The 15701-nt window shown below is 38.2% G+C and overlaps 1 protein-coding gene across 1 annotated transcript in view; it reads right to left on the bottom strand.

Moving 5' to 3' along the window:
* The window catches only part of LOC306880360 (kinesin-like protein KIF26A), a gene marked incomplete at its 5' end in the record, with an annotated part of 59733 nt that overhangs the window by 41260 nt on the left and 2772 nt on the right, over positions 1-15701 (bottom strand). Inside the window, one exon of the mRNA XM_079433856.1 lies at positions 2413-2549. Within this exon, the coding sequence (XP_079289982.1) occupies positions 2413-2549 (137 nt within the window). The remainder of the gene's footprint in view (positions 1-2412; positions 2550-15701) is intronic.

Here is a 15701-nt window from a genome sequence, read left to right as displayed (position 1 = left end):
TTTCAAGCATTGCGGTTTAAAAACAATTGATTTAAGCCGTTGAAACACAATCAGCAGCCAAAGAGAACTCATTTCGCTATATGTGCACATTGTCTGAGACACTGTTTCTGAGTGCTGTCAGAGAGGCACGCACACACGAAGACGGTGCTCATAGTTATTTTTGCCACTTTATAGACCATGAAAAGTTAAATACACACACTTGTATTTGTCAAAATGCCCATCTTTGTAAGTATCCTCGTAAACACAGTAAGGTCTTAAGTGAAAGCAAACAGCTGAGAAAGAAAACACGTGTGATCCGGGCAGCTCTTAAAGTGCCAGCAGTCTAATATTCCTACTGTCTGTCATTCATGTTAATCAAACAACAAAAGAGAGAAAAACTCACTGTTATTGACTAAATCACTTTTGTAACTTTTATAAGAAGAAATATGTATTTAATTTACACAGTGAAGAATCTACCGGTTTAGTTGGCGTGTTTCTGCATGTTGTTGTGTGAAGAACATGTCCACAAAAGGAGTTCATTCAGAGCCGCGCAGACACGTTCATGTATCCAGGGGCATTTTGTGCAGATAGCCTATAAGTTGTAATATTAAAGTTATGTTGTTTAAATAACGAAGCGTATTCTATAGGAGATAAATGTGTTAAATCCCATTGATTAAAAACCTGCTATAAAATGCTTCATTCTACTGGTCATCTTCAGCGCGCGCAGCTCAAAACAGAAATTCAGAACATTAATAACTAATGTCATTAGCCTACAGCCTAAATAACGTTATAACGAGAGCACTATTGTAAAAAATGTTGTGAATTCTTAGGGTTTCGCTGATGTTTAATGTTAAGCATCTTTTAATCAAAACATAAAACATTATTTACCCCGATTTTATCTGCGAGGCATCCGTTACACATTTTCCCTGTGTGTTAAAGGGGTCATCGGATGCCCATTTTACGCAAGTTGATATGATTCTTTGGGGTCTTAATGAAAAGTCTATAACATACTTTGGTTAGAATTTCTCAATGGTAGTGTAAAAAACACCTTTTTTACCCTGTCAAAATCAGCTCTGTTTTCAGCTAGCTGTTCTTTAGTCCATGTTGCTTTAAATGCTATTGAGCTCTGTTGACCCCACCCCTCTCTTCCGTGGAGTGACGAGTAGACTGTAAACTTCAGCCGCGAAACTGGCTTACTAGCACATTATTAGGAAAGGCGATTTGCAGAGATTCATAAAAAACCCTTATACTTACTTCTTCTGTAGATTAAGCTGGATCACGAATGATTCGCGCGAACATAGACATATTTAGGCAGATTGGGATCGGCGCATTCCCTTTAAAACGAAAGTAACGTTAATCCTCTGCGTCTTCAGCGGCTCAGATGTCAGGAGTAAACGATGACTGCTATATTCATTATTGCATCCAACAACTAAACACTTCAATCGCTTAATCGGAGACATTCTTGTCTTCCTCTGCACCGGAGTCGACACAATGGTGGACAGCTCTCAGCTCAGTCAGGGCGGGTCTAAGGTAAGAAGGCCTTGTTAATCAAATATCGTGGAACTACATCATTCTGACAGGAATCTCAGAACAGCCTGATTTGAAAAAGAGGATTTTAAAATAGCGATTTAAAAAAAACACACAGGGTGGATTTTTATCATTATAGGATGGATGTGTACACACACTTCCATCACACATTTATGTTCAAACAACTTGTAAAGTGAATTTTGCATTCGATGATCCCTTTAACGTCAGTATTTATGACTGTTGAATGTCTGACTACTTGACTCTTGGTCATTTTGCCGCCGCCCCCATACATATGATTTGACTATCAGTCGACTATCAGCAAGCAAAAAAGAAAAGCAAAAATAACTATATTTTAAGCAAAAATAACTATATGAGTACATTTATCTCATTGCTATATATGTTTTTATATTTAAATGTTTTTTAATAAATGTTTTGTTAAGTGCATAGATAGAATGTATTTTAGTTACACTAAATAATACATACATACATGTACTAGACACATGGTATACTAAAACCTCAATCCTCAAGAACAATTTTGGCAAACAATTGGTCTGTTACATAGCGATTAACCATTATCCCTGCGGACACATGGCCAATCCAGCTCTGAGACCTCTGCCATTTGGATTTTGCACTCTCTCGGACTGCTAAGCCTGAGCATTGATCAATGACATTTCAACACATTAGGCTGAACTGCCTTCAACATCGCTGCAGTCTCCACGGGCACTGAGAAAGCATTGCCGTGACGTGACTGCCAGAGGCAATGGAGGATTCTGGGTCCTTGGGAGTGAGGGCCTGAGGAAGTGCTACGAGACCACAACATTGAAACTGGGATCCACAGAGCACGATTAGCTGAACTGATGGCTGTGCACTGTGCAAATCACATCCCCAACAGGCTTTTAGGCTTACCTGAGGAAGAATGAGGCTGCTGTGCTGGTTTGGTGACTCGGTTTATGTCCTGATGGAGAAACCAAAGGTACAGCACTGGCCTGACTGGACCTGGAAGCTACAGTTGCCAAACTGTCCTTCTCTACAGTTGGACTCTGCTGGGAAATAAATCACAAAAGAAAAAATAGTGTAGTAAATGTTGCCTTAAAGGGTTAATTCACCCAAAAATAAAAATTCTGTCATCATTTACCATCATGTCATTCCAAACCTGTATGACATTTTTTTGTAATTAAACGTAATTGAAGGCCTGCCCAATCTAACTATTAGTACAATTAATGAATAAAAAATTAGCCATAAATAAAATTATCCACATGATGACCTTTCATCTGGGATGATCCCTCACGTTCAGACACCTTTAGTAATTTAGGGCACCACACCAGGATGCCTTCAATAACGTCTTTGGCTGCCGTAAGTGGAGTTCTCAGCGGAGCGGTGTGCTTGTAAACTTATATTATTGAATTATTATTATTTTCCGAGAACGGCGTGAAGAGATCACGCACAGCTGTTGTTTATATTGCTGTGTGTAGCCTGTGGAAACAAGGTTAGCAGCAGCAAGGGGCTACAATATTTTTGTTCAATGTTTTCCTAATGAAAGTTTTATGATTGGTTTATAAAGGCAATTACGAACACCTTTTTCCCATTTTTATCACAGAATAATTCAGGAAATATATTTTATAGTTTCTATACTAAATTATATGTCAATCAGTACTGCATTTTTCATATGGTTTATTTATTAATTACCTAGAGATAATTTGAAAAACACACATAAACTATATATTTTCGCAATCGTGTGTTTATTGTCATCAGTAAAACGTTTCTGCTTTTTATTCAGCTCCGCTTCAGCGATAGCCATGTGCGTTTGTCCATTTCCTACACGTCATAAGTTTGTGTGCGAGAGCGCCCTCTGGCTTCGAGTATGAATAAAACATGCACTGCCCGAGAGTGTTCAGCTCTCCTGATATTCACATCTCTTCATTTTGGATACGAATAAAACGTCAGGTCATGTCTCTTTTCATTTAAATCTAGATTTAAATCTAGAAACCTCTATGGGAAAACACCTGCTTGAGCTTGAATGAAGTGCGGGGGACAAATTTACATTTTATTAAAATTAATATTAAAAATGCAGCTAATGTAGTTCTACACACAGCAATATAAACAAAGGTGCTTGTTCTCTTTCGTTCTTGCTGTTTAATTGGGAAAAGTTTAAAGTGCGTCGAGGTGTCTTGTCTTTTTTATGTTATCTGACTAAAAACTATTCATACTTTGAACTATTATTATTACAGTATTTATTTAAAAAACGTAGAGTGCCTTAAAAATAATTATCACAACACTGGTAAAACAGGCTTATACTGATTTTCTCGTCCTCCGAATTATACTTATCAATCCTGTTTATATAATCATTATCATTAAAAAAAAAAAGAATAAATTCAGAACAGGATTAGAATAGAATTCTATTTTAATAGGACAGGGATATTTTTTTCTACAACAACAACAGTAGTGTTTACAACAGCAAAACCACATACCCTGTAAACTCAATAACAACAACAACAACAATAATAATAATATCATTCCAGAGTAATTAAGAGGTGCAAAAAAATGTCTTTAACATTTAAACTTAAAATGGTCTTTTCTGTTCTGTGTTTCTTTTTCAAACCTGCGTCATGCTCCTCAAGAACGCTTTGACAATTTTTCTGACTATTTTAACTTAAAGTTAACTCCATTCACATTCAGAGAACTTATGGAATATAGTATAAGTTCTTAGATATATATACTGTATATCCTTATATACTAAGATATATATCCATATTATATCTATCCTAAATAGTTTTGTAACAGAGCAAACCCCAGGATTAATCCCTGACTGTAGAAGAGTGATGAAATGGTAACGAGTCTAATGACAAAGAAATATTTACCTATAATCCTTTCACCACCCTGTTGATTAAATGTGTCTTTGCTCTAGTTTCTACCGGATAAACACTGCGGTCATGACACGATTGTGTCTGGAGGAGAGTAGGTTGCTGAAGAGTGTGTTTTACAGCTTTTTTACTACGCTCAGTCTTTGGCTAACAGGATTACAAACACATTTCATAATACCACAAGCACAGCCTGCTGTAAAGTAATGAAATCCTGTGGGATACTGGTGTCAAAAAGACAACGGCTACTTGTGCAGAAGTCATGTGAATTCACTACTAAACTAAACTAAACATGAAGCCATTTCTCAGTAGTAATGATAATTATGGCAAAACCATTTTCTCTTTATAACTGCTACAACACCAATCATCCACACTTTATGGGTAACTTTTTCATATAAATACAGTGATGTAAGGCTATTGGCTGATGGAAACCTAGCAAAGATCACATACTGACTAAAAAAATACTAGAAATCTGTACTCTTGAGGGAGGCACTCCAGGAACTGTCCTTGAGTAGTTTAATAAGAAGCTCCAGATCAACCTGCTATTTGTTATGTAAAAGCAGCTAGTGAGCTTTCACACAGTGAGAAATTAGTCTTCCTAAAGGTACAGGGACCAAATAGAAGCGTCATGCCCATTCAAAACCCTTCCGACTCCTAAGCCCAGTCTTTTGTAACACAACTTCAATAAATACTGCATAAGTTGCACCTTTTGCAATTCATCTGCTTCAAATTAAAGCAAAATAAAAGAGTCACTATCTACCCACACTCAAGTTGCTTGAAACATGTCATGTCTTTGTTAAATTTATCATTTTCAAAAAAGCCACAACTATGGGTGCAAGAAATTGACAGTAAAAAAAAAATTAAATTAAAATATGACTTGTATTTTTTACTATGCATGACTCTATATTTCATCAAGTGATATAAAGTTAATACCAAACTACGTGAACTACCAAAATCTGCTTTTTACCTTTACTGTGCAGATAACAATATAAAACAGGTGTTAAAATAGAAAGAAACACGATGAGAGGTCTGTCCATAAAATATATAATGCAATGAAAATTAACTAAGTAACAGATAACTGAAAATGTAAGACTTAACATTCTAATTATACAATATCATTTAAATTAAAAATAAATCATATCATCACTCAGGGACGTCTGGGAATGTCCTTTATGTTTTTAACTTAAAATTAAAATTATGTGATAATTAATAGCTTTTACTTGCAGAAACCATAAATTTGACATTATTTTACAGTAAAAGTATAAGGCGATGTTAAACCATTTCGTTTTTCACCATAATATGTATAAGATAATTTACAGTTAACAATTAACAGATTTTTACTGTAGCATTTTTTTTATTACAAACATTATTATAGTGTACAACAAAAAAAAAAAAAAAAACCTTACCAAGAATTCCACTTCCCAGGCTTGCTGAATTTAAAACTGCAGTACTAGTCTAGCAAATCATACACTTTCACAATAAACCAATAAGTTTGTAAATAACCTCTTTGTTCATGTGTTATTTCATCTAGGGCACCAAGTAAGCCAGGACGCTCACTGTTGTCCCCTCAAATTAAAAAAATAGGCACATGATGGCCCTGGAATTAACAATGATCTCTGTATCTTAAAATAACTTCATCTTTGCTTCCTCGGTATGTAAATGTGTTCATAATGTAAGTTTTAATTATAATTTTCCACCTAAATGAAAAGGGAGCAAGTAGTACATGACAGCACACGCATACACATGTACTCATGAATGCACAAGGATAGAGGGGAAATGAGAAGGCATGAGTAGGTACAACAGAATCGGGGGAAAGTGGAATAGCTGTGATCTACTGACAGCTTGATGTAGAGATAACGAGCACAGAAAAATCTCTCGCACACACGTACAGGGTCTTCTGCTCCAGAGAGACTCATCTGAAACACCCACCATGGCTGTGTGCTAATCTGCCTTCCTTCACTCCAGACGTAATTGCAGCCTCATGTCAGGGACCACAATTAGAGCCCAGAAGGATGCCGAAAGAGGGACGATTTGAGAACAGAATGGACAGGCTGTGTTCATTTGAACTAATTATACTGTACTGGAAAAAAATATGCATTTGTAGAAATCCAAACATTAAAACATGACACAACAAGCTTACATGAATTAATTTTCCTGATTATACTACTTTTCAAAAGTTTCTGGGTCAGTATGATTTTTGTTCAGAAATTATGACTATTCATCAAGGATACAATAAATTGGTCAAAACTGAAATTAAAGCCATGTTACAAACAATTTCTTTAGAAAATTAATGGTGTTATTTTGAACTTTTCCAAGAATCCTGAAAAATGTAGCTTATCGCGGTTTCCATAAAATATTACGCAGCACAATGTTTCTTAAGCAGCAAATCAGCATTAAAATAATTTCTTAAAGATACTAAAGAATGGAGTAATGGCTGCTAAAAATTCAGCTTTGTCATCAAATCTTTCTGACCCCAAATTTGACATCTAACAGACCTGAACAGTGTAGTGTATTTTAAGAAAATGTCTTGAGTGAACTTAAAATGTTAAGTTTCCATACATTAAATCTGCCATTACTGAAACAGTTACTTATTTAAAGTAACTACAAGAACATTTCCTGAATTCTGCCAATTTCATAACAGCTTTATGCAAACTGTTTCATTTGATTTGAAATAATCCAGTTTCATTCTGCATTTTAAATGTTTGTCATGTATTCTATGAGAAATTTACACACAGAGACGTCAACATGTGAATGCGGTAAGTGAATCAACTCATTTTAGCAAATGAACAAACTCATCTTAACATCACAATGTAAGTTGCTAAATGTGACCAAAAAAACAACATGTAAACTGGCAAATAAGCAAAAAATACAATACATATTAACTACTGAGGCATTAATAAATAATATGTATTGTTTGATTGTACGCCAGTGTATTCTGGGAAGAAGGCAAATAGGACTGAACATCGCAACTGTTTAAAATGCAGGCCTACTTGAAGTCCAAAAATGAATCAATTAAGCAAATTCACTTACTTTTCATGTTGGTTTGACTTAGTATATTGTAATGGAAGAGCTGTGTTTAGATGTAGCCTACATACCTTTCGATTGCTTGTTCCTAAAATGTTGAAACTTCAAACAAGTAAATAAAAAACAAAAAATAGAATAATCAATCAAAGTGATTCTTTGGTTATTTCAGCATTATTCCTGCACCTTAAGAATAACTTTTACAGTGTAAGTTTGGATGCATCAGCCAGTGGAAAAAAGGGGGCTCATCCATCAAACAAATTTGCTATCTGTATAACAGCCATGACAATCCATTTGAGTTTGTCAAATTAAGGTAAATTGCATAATGACCTTTCCCTGAAGTCAACATTTCAATACAGGGCTTTTCATTTCGTAGTGCAACATTGTGCTCTCTCTCTCTCTCTCTCTCTCTCTCACACACACACACACACACACACACACACACGCATGCACGCACACAGGCCCACAAGAGTGTGTTAGATAGGCACAGCTGTGTTCCAATAAAATACAGCAGCAGATGGAGCTCAGTGACAGCGAAGAGGTCACATTGGACTTTAACTTTGACATTTATAGAGCATTCACTAGCACAAGTGGTGACAGGAGAGAGCAGCCCCTCTGAAACGCTATTAATTATCAGCTTATTTTAAATGTTGTCAGACAACAGCAATCTGCTGGCCACAAAACAATTTATAAACCCTTAAACCCTGTTACCAACTCAAATATAACCTCACTGTATTACTATTAAAAAATCACTGTAAGTAATGAGTGATTCTCCAGTGCATGACAGCAGAGGAAAGGAAATTAAATTGTTAAATTCGGTGTTGCAGAATAGGCCCTTAACGTCCTTCACAGAAAGAGACCACTGCCAAGTTAAAGGAGGGCAGCATGTGCAGTCTAGCAGACAACCATCCCAGATGGACGTCAGGTGCCATTTTTTCACCCCAGGTGAGACTGCGGTCCCATCTGTTGACAATTTGCACTTTTGGTTACCTCCACACATTCAAATAAAGCTTGTGTGGCCCTCCTCAAGGCCTTGAAAGAGCCCGGCTGCCAGAGGAGGCCCATTAGTGGGCTGCGGGTGGCACTTAGGCCTGAGGACAAGCTGATGAGGCCTGTCCTACACTACAGAAACACACAGGCTGGATGCCTCTAGCTGCCTCCAAGCTGATATTATACTAAGTGGGATGTATGGATGAAAGATATGACTTTCCTTGCCTGCTTTCTTGACGCAGCTTTGCAGTCTGCTAAAGTTGTATTATGGGCTATGGTCTGCACAATGCTGAAGTATACAAAACAAAACATGAAAAAAAAAAACCTTTATGAATAAAAAAAGTACAAAACACTTACGGCTCTATTGAAATTCATGGCGCAATGTCTTTGTCTTCAAGGGTGGAAACGTTCTCCAGGGTACCAACAGCCTTGTGTTTCTGTGTGGTTTGGATGTGCTGTGACTTTCAAGGTCTAATTGCTTTTCATACCCTGTGAGATGAGGGGGAAGACAGCATCCATTGTGCTTCTTTGACACAGGGCCAGTCAGCTTTCCTTTACTACAATATTCTGTATTATGTAGAGGTGTTACAGGAGGACTACCAAATGCAAACTTGTTGACATCGGAAAAAAAAGTCGTGATGGCAGTGAGCCCATCTTTCATCAAGAATTACATGTTATACTTACTAACAATATTTTACACGCTGAATTTAGTTTTTTCCTATTTTTGAAACAATATGTTATATCCAGGATTTGTCATCCTGATGGTCCAGTGACCAGTCATTGTAATCATGACTGGATATAACAATGTGAAGGACTTTAGAGGGTTGTTACTAAGCTTGATGAACTTGCATGTATCCATAACTTATATAGATTTATGATGCATAACTCTCAAGGGAACACTAACTGCTAACTGACATCAAACTATGTCACACTATAAAATAAAATAAAATAATATAACTAAAAATAAAAAATAAAAACTTAAAATAAAATAACTACAGACACCACATTATTTCACACTATATATATATATATATATATATATATATATATATATATATATATATATATATATATATATATATATAAAATTCAGACATTTATATGCTTATTTTACAGCCACACAGAATTATGGGAATTCCCCCACATGCTGCTTAGTATGCCTTGCTATAGTACATCATCTATGTAAATATTAACATATGATGACAGGTAGCATACAGTTTTCCAAGATTGAATATGCAGTACTAATTATCTACTGAGAAATTGACTGGTCAAATTCTATGCTTACTATGCAGGCAAGGTCACTCTCTCCAATCAACACTTTATGGCTTGAATGCTGCATTTCCATGGAAACCTTGACATTCCAAGTTACTACTGACAAGAGAAAGATGTGAACTCACAAGCACATCTGCATCCTTTAAACATAACTCTCAAACATGTCTCCATCCTTCATACAGTGCATAAAACTAGGGGTAACTCACATTCACAGTGTGGAAGTTTTTTAATCTTATTCATCTCTAAGCATCAGCCATGACAAATGGCTCATCTGTGACAATGGGGTCACTGCAAGCCATCCAAATGCCTATCAAATTGCATTCCATATCAAGATGACTTAATGCTCAATCTCCTGACGGGAAGGTCAAGTAGAACCGAGAAGGCCAATACAAGACAAGCAGCAGCTAATCTAATCTACCTGATAATAATGTCTGGCTAATGCTAAGTCACTCAGCACACATACATATCAAAGGTGAAATATTCAAATTGTTACTGTTTCTTTTATGGGCTTTAATGAGGACTTACAATCTGTGGTTGTGGAATTTTGTCCTGCCTGATGTGCCACACACGTTTTCACAGCATGCTAAATCAATAAAGATGTCCATGATAACCTTGAAGCAACTCCTAAAAAGGCATCTCATATTTGAAAAACATCTATAATACAAGGCTACGTTCACATTGTGAGCCTTAGCGCTCAATTCCAATTTTTTTCTCAGATTTTTTTTTGTATAGCTGTTCACATTGTTGTTTTAAATGTGGCCAACATCAGATTTACAGTGTGAACAGATCATGGTTCTGAACTGACCCGCAAAAGAATGATATGAACAGGGTTTTCAGATTTTCACAACAAAAACTGCCAATTGTTTCTCAAAACTTGCCCAATCATGTTCAGGTTGTAAATATCGCATTAGTGGGGTCGCGTTAACCCACAAAGTTGAAAAACAACCCGCAGCAACAGTGGAAAAAGTAGCCCAATTCCGCGTTGAAACCACTGATTTATATTAATTAGGGATGGGAAGATTCCCCGATTCGCTCGGTGCATCTGCAAAAAAAGTTACCGATGCAATGCATCAGTTTAAAAAGTGTGCATCGAATACAAGTTGGCATTTGTATCGCGATGCATCGTTTCTAACATATTTGCATCAATAAAAACTGATTTATTTATATAATAATTACTAGTGGATGCGCTACACTTTTATTGTTTAGAAGGTGACCAATAATCTGTGACCAATATTTTAAATGTAGATTGATTTCTCCTCTCGAAACTGTTTCTCAAGCGCATTCTCTCATCACCGCTGCGCGTGAATATGACATATCACAACAACTCTATGGAGACCTGAGGAAAAGCGGCGATTAAGTCCAAAACCTGACCAAAATTAATCGGGGCTAAAGCGGTTATAAACGACAATGTAAGTTCACACAATCTAACTAATTTGTGAATGCTTTTTCTTAAGCAGCCCTTAATGTCGATCATGGATCAAATCGATCCACCATGGCAAACAGCGAATATATTTGTGCTGTTTAATGCATTTGAGATGTTTTGTTTTCCTCTGTGCATAACTGACATGTCACAAGTATATTTTTCATCTGCAAATGTTAGAAAGTCATGCAAATATATCCATTTTGCTGTCAGGAGTGGGCTTAAGCGAGTGGACGAGCGCTGCTGGCCGCATGCGCGCTAAACAGACGGAGCGCAATAATTCTGAATCAAATATGCATTTTATGATAGCAGTGACTGCAAAGGGACTATTGTAATGGTTAAATAAAATGTAAGCTAATACAGTCCTAATTACTAAGCTCAGATGAGTTAATGAGTTCCTATTGGTCAGTGTTAGAGGAGCTCAGCTTAGCCTAACAGTTAGCCTGTCCTGAACCAGGTTAGCTTTCCAGCATAAGTAGCCACAGTGACTGAGGTTGATCTTTGTTAAATGTGCTTTATGGAACCAAATCATTTGACAGTGAGTCAGACTAACTGAAATAAACCTGACCTATTTGGTAAACTTGTTTTATGAAACAGGTCTTGAGGCGTTAGAAATCAGAAGACACAAGTTAATTTATGATTTGCTGCCTGTCTGAACCAAAGAAATAAAAGCGATCATATTTTTTCCATTGCATCATATTGCATCGAATCACATTGTGTTGAATCGAATCGAAATCGAATCTCACTGCATCGTAATAGGGGTGAATCGTATCGTATCGCATCGCTAGCTTCTTCATGTGTATCTTCACTGTATAGTATCATTGGCTATGCATCGAGATGCGTATCGCATCGGCCTCAGTTATGGAGATGCACATTCCTAATATATATGACTAGATCGCTCATTACGTTCTAAACTGCCGACAGGCAGTGAAGCCACCGGAAGTGTTCGAGCCGCCATCTTACTATTCCCTACCGGCAGGGAGCACCATTGTGTTACAGCTAAAACACTGACCTAAAATCACCCGATTTGAAGCAAATCAGTCACACGGGATTAGTTTTTATGTTAGGTGTATGTAAATTCATTTTTACTTCAGATGTTATTGGCAATGTTTATGGTCTTTTTGGGCAGGATAAGCGATATATTTAAATCGTTTAGGTGGGTGTGTCTGCTGTGCACTGCCGACACAGGTAACGTAACGTTAACTGATCCAACACAAAATATCGCCAATTTCTTTATATACATAATTATTCAGGAATTAGTAAACATGAACGTATTAGTATCAGAAATTGATTTGCATATACAATGAATAATACAATAGCCTGTTGTACTGAAATGAAAAGCTTAACTTACCATGCATTATCTTGGAAATAAAGCTTCATGTCAGTTATTTCTCTGAATAAATTATGATGTGTATATTTTTAATGTCCTGATTGAGCAGCATCTATGTCAAGACTCTCCAAGATCGCGCAAATGTGTACCATTTCCATGTAAAATGTTATGTATATGCTAAATTAATAATTAATTTAACCACCATTTACATCATTACCTGCTTCAAATCGAATGCTGTTAACAAAATCATTGTTGAAACATTTGCAGTAACTGTTAGGTGATGTTTTCTCATTAAATTCGTACGATTTCCCTTTAGTTCAATGGAATGTATTGGAATAGTGGGGAATACCACTATGGCGGTGCGGCGGCTTCACTTTCATGACGTCATGAGCAATCCAGTTCTCTATTATAGATCAGTGGTTGAAATTGTGGATTTGGCAACACTTGCGCAGTGCGCCGTCATATGGCAGTAAACACGGAGGATATAAAGTAAGCGATTATGCAATTAATTGTGGTGTGATCTGCTGCAGAAGCCAGTGAAATTATACGCAGGCAATATGAAAAAATATGTGACAAAATGATGTGACAAAAGACAGCAGAGTTTTGAAACTTTTATGATACGAGCCCTCATGTTTTGCTTATGGAGTTGTCACTGTAATACATATGAGTTCTGACACATCACTGTACTTCCACTGACTACCTTTCACTACTATCTTGATAACTTTGGGTATGTAAAATCTTTTAAGTGTCTCTCGTCAGAGCAGAATTATGACAAATGTCGAAGTAGAGTGACGTAAAAGCTGCATGAAATCCGACATGACTGTTCACATTGCGGTCGCATTGCAAAACATCTGACATGGATCAGATTTAGTATCACATATGGAAGTGGCACAAATCGGAATTGAAAAGGTCACGTGTGAGCAAAAAAAAATCAGATTTGGGCCACATTTGCCTGCAGTGTGAATGTAATCAAACAGAATGTTTTAAAGGTAAACATAATACCTTAAGCCAGAACACTGCCATCTAAATGAGACAGACATTATCAAAAAGCTAATATCTTATTCTTTCTGAGAAGAGTTCTTGAGTCATGTCATAACAGCCTAATCCTCGGCCCTGAACTGGACATGAGCTCCATAATGGCATAAATATAGTCACATAAATGTAATGACAAGATGGCGGCGCGAACACATCGCGAGGCTCAGCGTCTTACCAGATTTTGGAAAATAGTGTTAATTTACCTGGTTATTTCACTCGTGTTCGCGCGATCCAGTTATGCGAACTACAGCTATAGTAAACAATCACTTTTGGACATCAACAAACAGTGTTCCAACATAGTTTTAGATCATCCTTTCGACTTCAGCGAACTCCCGCCGGAGCTACTGAGATCACCGCGGACAAGCGGATCACTCGTACCGACCGGAAGTGCTCGGCGTCGGCGTCGAGACCGTAAACAAAGACGGGGAAAGCGTGGAGGGCTGCGTGCTAAGCTAAGGCTAAACCCACATCGACCAGCTCTGCCCAGCATCTTCCTTGCCAATGTACGGTCTCTGATGAACAAGATGGACGAACTAAAGATCTGGACCCTCACACAGAAATGGCTTATGGACTGTAATGTTATGTTCTTCACTGAAACATGGCTCTGCAACGATGTCCCAAACAGCGTGGTGCATATGGATGGACGTGCTCTCTTCAGGGCTGACAGAGTAGCAGCAACCTCTGGTAAAAACAAGGGTGGTGGAGTATGCATTTATGTAAATAAATCATGGTGCAAAGACTCTGTCATTGTTGATACCTACTGCTCTGCTGAGCTGGAGTTCCTGATTATCAAGTGCAGGCCATTCTATCTACCACGTGAGTTTACTTGCATTGTTGCTGCTGCAGTTTATGTACCTCCGGACGCTAATGCTAACGTGGCTATGAAAGAACTCTGTGCTGCTATTAGCAAACTACAAACCCTGCACCCGGATGGAGCCTTTATTGTTGCTGGGGACTTCAATCACTGCACTCTTAGATCTGTTCTCCCTAAATTTAATCAAAATGTCTCCTGCACTACAAGAGGACATAAAACATTGGACCACGTTTATACTAATGTGAGTGATGCCTACAAAGTCACACCCCTCCCCCACCTGGGTCAGTCTGATCACCTCTCTTTGTTCCTGCTCCCCAAGTATACCCCGGTCATCAAACGTGTGAAACCTACAACAAGGACTGTTAAAATCTGGCTGGAAGGTGCTGACTCCACTCTTCAACATCAATTCCAGCTCACAGAATGGAGTGAGTTTGCTGCCCAGGCCACCACAAACTCTCAGATTAACATTGACACTTACACCAACTCTGTCATGGAGCACATCAACAGCTGTGTGAGCAGAGTGACTACACACAAAAAAATAAAAATCTTCCCCAATCAGAAGCCCTGGATGAACAGAGAGGTTCGCCTCCTGCTCAAAGCAAGAGATGCAGCCTTCAGGTCTGGAGACCAGGAGGCTTACAGCTCAGCCAGAGCCAACCTGAGGAAGGGTATCTGCCAGGCCAAACTCACACACAAACAGAAGATTGAAGAACACTTCAATTCTTCAGACCCCCGGCGTATGTGGCAAGGCATACAATCTATCACGGATTACAAACCACCTAACTCTGTGCCCCCCTCCAGCTCTGCCTCCCTCCCAAACGAGCTCAACCACTTTTATGCTCGTTTTGATCAAAATAATAAGGAGATCTCACTCAAAGCTGAGCATCAACCCAGTGAACTGCCTCTCACTCTCTCCACATCAGACGTTTACTCCACTTTGCGTAAGGTGAATGCACGGAAGGCAGCTGGCCCTGACGGAATACCTGGTCGTGTGCTTAAAGCCTGTGCGGAGCAGCTAGCTGAGGTCTTCACGGACATTTTCAATCTGTCCCTGGCCCAAACAACTGTCCCCACTATCTTCAAAACCTCCACCATCGTACCAGTACCGAAACATTCCACTGCCTCGGTCCCTAACGACTTCCGTCCTGTTGCACTCACCCCCATCATTGCCAAGTGTTTTGAGAAACTGGTTGCATCCCACCTAAAATCCTGTCTCCCTGCTACACTGGACCCATTCCAATTTGCCTATCGCCACAATAGGTCAACAGAGGACGCCATCTCAACAGCGCTTCACTCTGCCCTCACCCACCTGGACAGTCAAAACACACATGTGAGAATGCTGTTCATGGACTTCAGTTCTGCATTTAATACAGTAATCCCCTCCAAGCTGATCTCCAAGCTCAGCCAGCTTGGAATCAGCACACCCATCTGTAATTGGATTCTAGATTTTCTGAC

Source organism: Barbus barbus (genome assembly GCF_936440315.1).
Source record: "Barbus barbus genome assembly, chromosome: 14".
Taxonomy (NCBI): domain Eukaryota; kingdom Metazoa; phylum Chordata; class Actinopteri; order Cypriniformes; family Cyprinidae; genus Barbus; species Barbus barbus.
Note: the sequence above shows the minus strand (reverse complement) of the source record. Positions and strands in the feature narration are given on the sequence as shown.